Source organism: Nicotiana tabacum, chromosome 19 (genome assembly GCF_000715075.1).
Source record: "Nicotiana tabacum cultivar K326 chromosome 19, ASM71507v2, whole genome shotgun sequence".
NCBI classification, from domain to species: domain Eukaryota; kingdom Viridiplantae; phylum Streptophyta; class Magnoliopsida; order Solanales; family Solanaceae; genus Nicotiana; species Nicotiana tabacum.
Window position 1 is genome coordinate 124,922,576 of NC_134098.1, and position 11,565 is coordinate 124,934,140.

The following is an 11,565-nucleotide window of genomic DNA, read 5'->3' on the forward strand; positions in this document are numbered from 1 at the left end:
TCAACTTGTCTAACTAGTAAAGGTCCAGGAGTTCATGATAATATCTTTTTTGAGCTTTAGTTTCAAGTGTCTTAAAAACACACCTGCTAACTAGCTTTTTTTTTCCCCCGTGTGCTAACACGCAAAAGTAATACAAGATGGAGTTATCTCCTAATGAAACTGCAATTTACTAATTTGTCATTCAACGAGTACAAAATATAAGCACCAGGCAAGTATAAAAAACTGCACTTATTACAAAAGAATATCCCATGTCCACCCCTCTATATTAAAAGGTAAAGACGACACTAAAATTCTGTATTAAAAGAAAAGGAAAAAAAAGGAATACATGGGGGAAGAAAAACCACTCCAAAGAATCTAAAGATCTATGGGTTGAAAAGAGATGGCATTTTTCTTACGAACCAAATACCCAACAAAAATGGATACACCAAATGAAACAACAGATAAGAGAAAAGCAAAACCACTGGCAGCATCCCAAGAGCTTCTTGATACCACTTTGATACCTGCAGATGAACCCGGAGGAACATCTAGAGGTACCCAGTCACAGCTAACCGTGTAATGTCCTGATCCGTGCCATGGATTTCCATCCTCCGGATACCAAAATGCAGCTGAAAACTTGCTCGTCTGACCAATAGTGAATTGCACATCCTATGTACATCCCAAAAGCAAACTTGAGTTGTGCAATCATGTTTTAACATACTTTTGTCTCTAGATACTAATCAAGTGAAAAACATGCATGAAATAGCATGCTAACGGACCTGTTAAGAATATTGTAGATATTGTGTATCAATTAGGATCGGTTAGAATTAATGAGGTTGACTCTTTCCCGTAATGATGTACATAGTCTATGATCTTCTTTCTTATTTTAGAACTTGTATACTTCACTATTTAAAATCAAGTAGTGTTTTCTCTCAATTTTCTCTTCCTTGTTTCATTCCTCACAAGATATTATGTTTAGTGTCCTATGAAATAAGAGTAAGATTGAGTTTCCTATTTCCTTTTGCATCTCATTGATGAAGTTCATACACACATTGCAAGTCCGCCAATGGTGGTGGGACATTAGAGTGCTTATATTAACTGCCAGGGTTACTAATGCATGACAAAATTTCACTAAGACTTGAGACGAAAGGCATCACTGTGATAGAATACCTGCTGAAGACGATCCATGGTTCTCAGGGCCCTAGAAAACTCAAAATAGAATGTTCCCTTCTGACCATTTGTTGAATAAGGACTGTCCTCGTCAGAATAACCTGTCAATAGAAGACCATTTGAGAAATGAAGAGGCCAGAAGAAGAACCAACTTTACTACATCATTAAGAAGGATCAATGAAGAAATCCAAGGTGATTTGACAAGGGTGAGAGATGTTACCCGAATGGGTTGCAAAACTGCTATGCCACCATGCACCCCTCCAGTCATTCTGGGCAGCGGTATCATTTCCTAAGAAAGAAAATATAAGGCTTAGAACTAACAAAGTCAAGTCAAAAGTCGTAGGTCAAGAACGTTGTGTCCTGCTAATAGAATTTATCAGAAACAAGATCGCCAAAATCACAAGAATGAAGTGCATGCATATATAGTCGAAGAAGACACTGATGTCAAATTTGTGTACGCTAAAGTCATCTTTCTTAACAGACCACTTCTGATTCAACAAGCAGCGACTAGGATGACCCCAAGGTTTCTTCGCCTTGCAGACTGGCTTAGACCTTATGACACCCATCCATCTGATATTACATTTCTACCATGGTAGCAACCAGATAGACCATTAGAAATGCTATCTGATATTTTGATCTATCGTTCAAGTTATAGGTATATATTTAATTCATCAAAATGCAATTTCCCTTTTAGTTGAACCTCCCAGAACACGGCACCAGTTCTTTGGGTGTGTGGTAACTGGTAAGTGTCGATGAAAGGGAAAAGAGAAACAAAAGCCCAACCTAAATGGTTATTGGTTATAGATCGGAAAATAATGAACCACATGACTTAAGGTCAGCTGTAAATTTTGTAACCTCAGTATTTGCATCAGTTAAAATGATATTAAGTTTCTTACTGTTCCTTTTTTTCCTGTTTACTTCTCTCCCCTTTTTGTCTCTCTATCTGCACAAGGTAGGGGTAATGTCTACGTAAACACTACCCTCCCCAGACCCCACGTGTGGGAATATACTGGGTATGTTGTTGTTGTACTTCTCTCCCCCTTTACCAAGGACAATAAAGATCCAAGTATTAATTGACAGGGGATAAATATAATTTTCTATTACACATTCCAGAGTTTGAGTGCCAATAACTCCAACGACATTCTTACCTGCAGGACTAATCCCGTCCAGATTCTGACAGTGTGGGTTCCAAGCATACAAATCAACCAGATGACCAAATCTGTTAACCAACAGAGTAAAGATAATTTCGAGAATTTTGTAAATGTTAACAAATTTAATCGTGTACACAAATTTACCTGTCTCCCCCATTACCATCTCTGTTGTCGACTGGGTTTCCACCATACAATCTACCGGGGATAGCATTTCCAATGGAGAAGTGCATGATGTCCACTTCGTAGCCACGACAAGTCTTCTCGTTGCATGCATCAGGTGATTGTTTACACCCACCCATCTATTCCAACAAATTTAATCCATATTTTAGGCAATCGAAGATACCGAACAGAAGTACAAAAAATGTGTATTTTCCCTTTTCTGGAGAGACATTTACTTTAGCAGCTAGCATAACCCATAAATGAATGATCACAATCTTACATTATGATATGTTGCACTCTCACCAACCTGAAACATCAGTGCCACAGATGGGCAATTCTTGTCGTTTCTGCATGATTAAGAAAGAAACCCTTAGTGGTATAATACACAGTATAATGCAATTAATAAGTTAATAACGTGTTGCAGCTCTTGTACAAGTACCATGAAGAAAATATGAAGTATCTCAGACATAACATATGGAGAGTTGCCCAATCATACAATATAGAGCGTTACCCAATCATGTAACACAGTGAAACTAGCAATGAGACCAGTAGGAGCAGTTTCATTCCCCATAGTGCAAACTCTTGAAGGATGCATACATCAGCTTGTATAGAGCCCAGTTTAATGAAGATGAGGAAATTAAAGGTGCATGCTTTCCAGTCAAATAACTTGTAAAGGACGATAATGTAAATTCTACATGCATAATGCATTACCTTTCAGAACTTCTTTTGCATCTTGTACACATTTTGTGATGTAGTTAAGCATCTAAACCAAGACAGCATGATCATTATGTCTATGTAGATACCATGAAGCTACTTCTTTAAGCGTGTATTACAAGTCTCGAATACCTTGACCAAACTTCAAGTATTTCATCCCACAAGAAGAAAGAAAAACAAATCTTCCTTCTTCCTTATGAGGGGAGATAGATCAAGACATATATATGTGACATTGTGCACGTGTGTGATGTAGTTTTAAGAGGTAATCGCTCACGCTTTTATGACCAGGTTTGACCAAAGATAAGGAAAGATACTTCTGAGGGCGTATATATTTGAGCTTGGCTGGAGGTACTTTTAAAATGACTGTTACGAGGTGTAAGGAAGGTTCAGCTAAAATCATATCAAGTTCCATACCATAACTATGTGACTTGAGTAAGGAAAGAAGTAACCGCGCTTTGACTAATTAGGAAAAAATTCAAAGTGAGCTTGCACAAGAGTGACTCTAATTATGTATTTAGAATGGCAGATCGTACATATTTAATGTGCCACTAATTACAGGCTACGAGCATGAACTAGCAGATCGGCAAAAAAAGAGAAGATTCAAGTTTTTGAGTTTACGCCAGCGACCTAGAAGTTAAAACACTCGGTGATTTAACTCTTCCTATAATCAATAAAAACATAATAACTATGATATGAGGAGTAAAAAGAATTCCGACAAGCCCTCAGACTTGATGTTCCAATAAGTTTTTCTTTTCTTTTTTGGTAATGGAATAATCCAATAAGTGAGAGTTCTGAAACTAAAACCATCTCTTGCACTTGTGACAATTCACGAGTTTGAATAAGTCGCTGCCACATTTACACAAGTACAGTTGTAGAAGATAGTAGCAATGAGTAATGACTTCAGCATGATTAGGCATCCCCGCAAAATGACTTATCCACAACATGCATGAATACAAAATGGCAGACAAATAAATGATAATCCCTCTGTTTCAATTTTTTTTTTTTGATAAAGTCCCTCCGTTTCAATTTTATGTGAACCTATTTCCTTTTTAGTCCGTGCTAAAAAAAATGACCAAATTTCATATTTGAAAACAGTTTACCTTTGTCAATGATTTATAGCCACAAAAATAAATTTGACTCATTTATTTTCTCTCTTTTTTCTTAAACTTCGTGCCTAGTCAAATATGTGCACATAAATTGAAATGAAGAGAGTATTATACATGCCAAACAGAAAGAAGACAAAAAGAAAAACCATCCAACTTTTGCACAAAACTTAGAATTAGTTTTTATTCTACAGCCTTCAACTCTACTTATAGCCAAGTTCATAACATCATTTGAAACAAGGTATATGTAATAAAAGGATATCAATACAGCTAGGAATGATTTGCTAGGGAGCATGCACCATTATTGATGACTAACCTCGATGGAACCGCTGTTCCACAATGTCAGGGGAGTATTCATACTGTTCTCCCCCTACCCCAACCCGAAAAGTAGTATAAAAGACCTAAGTTAGTAGGCTCTGTAAGCTGTCATTAGGCAAATCATTTCTAGAAGTAAAGAAATCACATTAACCACACATTAGCTCATCTTACAACCTTCACTTTGCAACACCGCTTTCAAGAAATATAATGTCATTGCATGGTGGCCATTGTTCTACAATATGCAAATATTACCAAGAAATATATACCAAATTCGACTTGCATGCTCCTTATGTATATTCACTAATATCACTTGAATCCTATCTTAAATTTATTTGGAATCAGTTGGGAAAATGCCCAGCACTGTCAAGGGACTGCTGTACCGTGAAGCTTGCAATGAACATACACTGATGAGTAAGAGATCATAACTAAGGTAACTTGATGCCACGAGGCCCTTGGTGTACCACTTGAAAAGACTTGATATAGCATCTTGGAGAAGGTTTAAAAGGGTAAATAGAATGCAAGAAGTCTAAATAAAACAAGTGACTGGAGAAGAATAAGTGGTGTGACGTCTTCTCTACTTTAGCATCAATATCCTGACACCCGAGTCAAATGGAATTGAAAATATCCATCTATGGAAAAAGTGGTATCTCAAAAGTGCCGTTGGGTTGTTTAATCATGAAACACCTAGAACAATAAAAGTTGTAGCTTAGAGGGGTAGCTTCTGAACTTAAAATACATGAAAGAGAGGTTGAAGTAGGATAATAGCTGAAATGCCAGGGAAAAGTAATTTCTAGCTTAGCAAGTGCAGAAACATTAACAAGTAAAAATGAAGGATTTAAATAGTAAAGAAAGAGTATAAGATGGAGGCGAAGGCAGGAATAAGGGGAAGGATCAATGGATCATATAATATCTTTATGATGCATGGATAAGGAAAGGAGGAGAGGTCACCCTGTTCATGCAGTATGCTCCTGCTACCATACTGGAAGTAGTTTGACAAATTTTCAATTATTTGCTTCCTAACTGACTTACAGCCTCATTGTGTTTAATTTCTTTTTAAGGAGTTTGATAAAAAGCAAGAATAAAAAATGACAGCCCGATGCACAAGGCATCCCACGTTCACGCAAATGTCAGGAAAGGCCGCACCACAAGGGGTGCGACGTAGATAGCCTCCCCTAATGCAAGCATATATTATTTAGGAATACTGTTCATCTTTTTGAAAAAGAATATAGCAAGCCACAAGATATGTTAATATAATCATTCACCTGCTTCTGGTTCTGGAATTTTCCCCTTGGCTATTGAGTTCTATTGCAGAACTAGGGTTTTTGTTTTATTAGCAACCCCCTCTAGGTTTTTTCTAGGTTTTCCCACGAGAAACTAGGCTTTGACATGAATTGAAGTAGAATGTCTTCCTTCAGTACTCCTACTTATTTCCCTAAACATAAGGGGGACCGCATGAGCTTTGATCGTAAATGGAATACATGCATTGAGAAAAACAAAAACCTGGTTGACAATATCAGGGATACTCATGATATTTGGTGGCTAAATTTGAATAACAAGGATTAGAGCTTGAATTTTCAAGCTATTTGACAGCTTTTGCTGTCATCGACTTTGAGTGAGTGTTTTCCAATTATCTATTACTCCCTCCATCTTGTTTTATTTGATGGTTTTTGATTGGGTTCGGATTTTAAGATATTAATTTGACTTATATATAAGTATAGTGGAAGAAAATATAAAAGTAAAGGTCGAAAAATTAGTTTGATAAAAAAAAAGACCACATTTAAGTTTAAAATATGAATAGTTTAATGAATTTGAATTCATGAAAGTTGTAAAGATTAGGTAAAAATAAAATATGGTCAAACATTTTGGAGTGTCCGAAAATGGTAAAAGTGCCATATAAATTGAGACAGAGTAACTATGTGTTATCCACTTAATGACTCGTTTAGAATCTATCATTTTCAAAATTGCTTGTTGTCTAATTGGTTGTTTTTTCCCCACTCAACTAATGACTCGTCTGGAAGTTAAACTAAATCTTCAAGTGTTTCATCTATCCATATAACAAACCTTGCCTTTAGATTTGGATTTGCCATCCTTCATGTAATCCTTACCAAACCTTTTTGGATTGACATTCACATCACATACCTTGTCTCCCAATAGAGACATGCTAACTACGTCTCAGTAAAATACTCTATCAGCTGAACCACTGATCATCCAGCCTTAAATTATGATAGGTGTACAACAAAGGATATCTATTCACCCTGTTCCTTTACTGATCTCAAGGTTCCATAATAGGTTACCACACTGTTAAAGATGTAACTTTTGAAACAAAAGATCCGTAAAATTCATATCGTGCATTGCAAATGCCTCACTTGCAGGAAATGATTTACTGATCCACTTACCCCATAATACATGTAACACATCAGATACATGATATTATATTCTTCGTGGAAGCATTTATATACAAGAAATCAATTTGTATAAATTACAGGAATATTTTTTTCAAGTGTCTTTCAGCAAAAACTCTTTGGAAAGATTCTCAAAGCAAAGAAGTAGGAATGCATTAGTTTGCCCACATGAAAAGAAAGGAAATTAAGTTTCTGAAAAGGCATGATTTGCTATTGCTATCAATTTAATTCCTTCAATATTTAAACACCACCAAGCAATTTGCTGTGCGATGACAGTAATCATATTACCTCAAAACCAAATAAGAAACTAAGGACCATTTAAAGAAACCATGGGAAAACTAATTATTCTCCTATATTTAAGAGGCAAAAGTCTCTAAACTAGAACATTTGCAGCACAGGAAGCGCTAATCACTAATTGAATATTAAAATCCCACATGTGCTGCAAATCAAGAGTATGTACTTCAATTTTACAAATCATAAGAATTTTAAACAACATTAACTCACCCTTTCTTGTATAAATACTCTCCATCTACTTGCAACAAAAAGTAGACATCTTTCCCATCATGCAAAGCCTAATTAATAGCAAAATCAACAACCCCCAATAAGCAACCAAATCTCCGTAACTATTAAATAGACAGAAAATTATAAATAAGAAGTGAATGGTACCTTAAGGGTCATTTTCCCCCCTTTATACTCATGATCATGATCTGGGTCAAGTGCAGGAAGGAGAGAGAACTCAAACCCATCAATATTTTCCCAATCATCAGCGTGGCCGTCAAGGGTTACGAGTCCAGGCCTGAACTCAGCAACAACTCGGGATTCCTCATCGGCTTCGCAATGCCAGTCGCCGGATTCTTGATGGGATGCTACGAATTGGATCCAGCCAAGAACTGCTAGTGAGATTAGGAAGAGTCTAAGGAGGAGTAGGGGTTGTTCCATTTTGTTGGAAAGGCTGAATCTTTGAGAAGAGGGAAGAGATTGGTGTTAAGTGGTTTTTTGGAAAAATGAGGACTTGACTCAACTATAGAGACGGCTGCCATGGATGATGTTCGTTAATATTACTACTGGTAATTTGGAGTAGTACAAACGAACAAATTGTAGATTAGTCGTACAACGCTCTTTCTGGGATGTTTCGTTCCTTCACTACTACACGTGTGTTTGATATGACTTTTATTTTCTTAAATTTCTTTTTCATTTTCCAGTATATATTCACTTAGGCCTCATTTACATTTTTTTTTAAAGATTAACAAGTCTGAGATTAAGACAACTGAATTTGAATACATATCTGAATTTTAAGATGTGTATTAAGATCTGAATAATAGATGATTAAGATTGTTTGTTTTTCTAGTATCTGAATGTATAAAATTTATCTTCATTTAAAAATTAATAAATATAAAATTCAAATAAAATACTAATTAATCTAATATTCTATTAATAAAATATATATTATTTTTAAAATATGGTAATTAACGGTGGTGATGACAAACAGAGGTGCTTGTGAATGTCGACTAGAGGTAGTGGTTGGCTGTGGTTTTGGTTGATAGTTGGTGGTTCTGAGTAGTAGCTAGTGGTGATTGCTAGCAATGTCGATTATGGTTGAGGATGGTGGTGGTGCGTAGCGCACCGGAAAAAAAAAGTTTCAAAATGTTATACGGCCATTAAGAGGTCTGATGTATACTAATTATATTTATTTGTATGCGAGTGTTAATTAATAATATGAAAGATATCCCATGAATACAATAACAAGTGTACGGGGTATATTTGAAGTGATATAGGGCCTAAGGAGATCCCTTTGGACAAGTCAAGTGGAAAATTACACGATAGATTAAAATTATAAATGAGCACGCGCAAGACCTAACTTTAGACGAGCATATATATATATATATATATATATATATATATATATATATATATAGTTATGTGGTGAATAACCTATCAAATGAAAGCTCTTTGAGTCTAGTTTCTAACGCTTCAAACCGCGCTTCAAACCGTTCGTTATTTGGACATTCCTACAAGAAATTATGATCAAATTATCAAAGGCTGACAGTGAAGTACTGCCATAGCATCCGGGTCCAGACTTGGAGGAGAAATGAACTGGGGACGCGAAGCGTCCAGGGCAGCGTCTGAAATCCAGAAATTTGGGCCTATTAGTACAAGGTCAGAGAGAGAGAGACTATTTTGAGCTTTGGGGTTAGGGTTCTTGAGGTCAAGAAGCGATTTTAAACTCAAATCAAGTCCAACCAAGGTAAGTTGTTAATGATATTTTGGGTTGATTCTTACTCAATATATATGAGTTCTAATATCATTCTTATATACAAATACTAGATTTCATCATCGAATCCTCAAGAACACAAATATCATCAAAGTTGTGATTTTTCAAGATTGATCTACTAGAGGTAATTCTAATGCATCGAACTCCTTTATTATGAGTAGTTAAAAGTATTTGTAGTATTTGTTACAAGTTTTAATGGTTGAAAGATTGAATTATAAAACTCTAGTTCATGGCATGAATAATATTTTTTAAGAAAATGAGAGAGAAGATGAATAGTATTCTTGGAAATGAAATTGATGAATACAATGAACCTATGAAATTATTTGCTAGCAAAAGTTGGAAGTGATCAACTAAGTAATCACCCGAATTGTATATTTTACAAGTGTTGATTAAGGAATACGATGAATAGTAACTTGGTGGCATTGGACAATTGATGTAGTATCATTAATGACTTTGAATTGGTATTAAATTTGTAACGACCCGGTCGGTCGTTTTGAGTATTACAACCATGTTTCCCCATTTACTGCTTATCCTGTGTTCAATTATAAATATGTGACTTGTCAGGGAGGTTTTAGAATGAATTTGGAACACTTAGTTCCAAGATTTAAAGCCTAAGTTGAAATAGTTGGCCGAATGTTGACTTATGTGATAAAATTTTGATGATTTAAATAGCTTAGTATGGTGATTTTGGACTTAGGAGTATGTCCAAAAAATTACTTAGAAGTCTGTAGTTAAAATAGGCTTGAAATGGCTAAAATAGAAATTAAGTTTGGAAGTTTGAGCGGGAAGTTGACTTTTTGATATCGGGATCGGAATCCAATTCTGAAAATTGGAATAGGTCCATTATGTGCGAAATTTGAGGTCAATCAGACTTAATTTGATAGGTTTCTGCATCGAATATAGAAGTTAAAATTTTTTAGTTTCACTAAGCTTGAATTGGGGCATGATTTATGGTTTTAGCGTTGTTTGGTGTGATTTGGGGTCTCGACTAAGTTCGTATGATGCTTTAGTACTTGTTGGTATATTTTATTGAGGTCCCGGGGGCCTCGGATGAGTTTCAGATGGTTAACGGATCAAATTTGGACTTAGAACAAAGCTGGAAATTTTCTGCCTTCTGATGCAATCGCACCTGCGGAAATTGGCTCGCAGGTGCGAGCTCACAGAAGTAAGATGGGCAAGCGCAGATGCGGGCAGGGGCTATGAGGTAGTGGTCGCAGGTGCGAGAAGATTTTCACACTTGCATGATCACAGATGCGGACAAATGGGCGCAGAAGCGGACTGAACCTCGCAAATGCGAGTCCGCAGAAACGACTTTAGGGACGCAAAAGCGGGGGCAGTGAAGGCCTTGGCAAACTGCATAAGCGGTTGGTTTCTCTCACCTGCGAGATCGCAGAAGAGGCTAAGTGAGTCACAGGTGCGGAACCCCTGTACAGTATACATTTCGAAGGGGTTCCGAGTTTTTGCCATTTTTGGACATTTCCAACACGGTTTTGGGGCGATTTTCAGAGGGAATTCACGAAAAAACTTGAGGTAAGTCACTTGTGATCACTGTTAGTCAATAATATTGGATTATCATTGAGTATTTCGATTAGATTACGTGTTTTTTAGATGATATTAGAGGATTTGGGCCTAGGGATTTCAAAATAAGATTTGAGGATTCGAAGGTCGAGTTGATGTCGGAATTTGGAAAATTTAGTATGGTTGGACTCGTGGTTGAATGGGCGTTCATATTTTTTAACTTTTATCGGGTTCCGAGATATGGGCCCCATGGGTGATTTCGAGTGCAATTTCGAATTTTGTTGGAAAATTAGTATTTCATATAGAATTAATTCCTATAATTTGTATTGACTGAATCGAATTATTTGTGACTAGATTCGAGGCATATGGAGGCCGATTCGCGAGGCAAAGACATGGTAGATTAAAGAATTACACGGTTTGAGGTAAGTAACAGTTCTAAATTTGGTTCTGAGGGTATGAACCCCCGGATTATGTGTTATGTGAATGGTCTTGAGGTGACACACATGCTAGGTGATGGGCGTGTGGGCGTGTACCGTAGGAATTGTGACTTTGTCAAATTCCATAAAACTGTGTAATTGAATAATTTGTTGTTATATGTACATTCTCCATATAGTAGAGGAATTGAACCACAAACCATGTTAGAAATCATGTTTAGATTATGTGTTGGCATTATAGGGACCCACAAAGGTCGTGTACATGTTGAATTATCTGCTAAATTATTGTTTGTACTCAGTCACAGTTTACTTGTATATTTTATCTCAGTCTCTATTGTTCCTTGTTGA

The 11,565-nt window shown here is 36.3% G+C and overlaps 1 protein-coding gene across 2 annotated transcripts; it reads right to left on the bottom strand.

Moving 5' to 3' along the window:
* Window positions 1-148: 148 nt before the first annotated feature.
* On the bottom strand, window positions 149-8,108 carry LOC107763513 (uncharacterized). 2 transcript variants are annotated; one of them, XM_016582000.2, is made up of 8 exons: window positions 7,660-8,108; window positions 7,498-7,565; window positions 2,764-2,803; window positions 2,442-2,596; window positions 2,295-2,365; window positions 1,367-1,435; window positions 1,147-1,247; window positions 149-645 (listed from the first exon to the last, which is right to left on the bottom strand). In XM_016582000.2, exons 1-8 carry the CDS (start codon window positions 7,930-7,932, stop codon window positions 355-357), a joined length of 1,068 nt encoding a protein of 355 aa, XP_016437486.1. In that variant the 5' UTR covers window positions 7,933-8,108; the 3' UTR covers window positions 149-354. The 2 variants fall into 2 exon arrangements, with proteins under 2 accessions (XP_016437486.1, XP_016437485.1); XM_016581999.2 differs by having other exon boundaries at window positions 2,737-2,803.
* Between the last annotated feature and the right edge of the window lie 3,457 nt (window positions 8,109-11,565).

Coding starts and splice junctions, on each gene's coding strand:
- LOC107763513 (XM_016581999.2), bottom strand. CDS start 7,932: ATGGAACAACCCCTACTCCTCCTTAGACTCTTCCTAATCTCACTAGCA. Junction 7,566..7,659: donor GGGGGAAAATGACCCTTAAG/GTACCATTCACT, acceptor GCTATTAATTAG/GCTTTGCATGATGGGAAAGA. Junction 646..1,146: donor CCATGGATCGTCTTCAGCAG/GTATTCTATCAC, acceptor GGATGTACATAG/GATGTGCAATTCACTATTGG.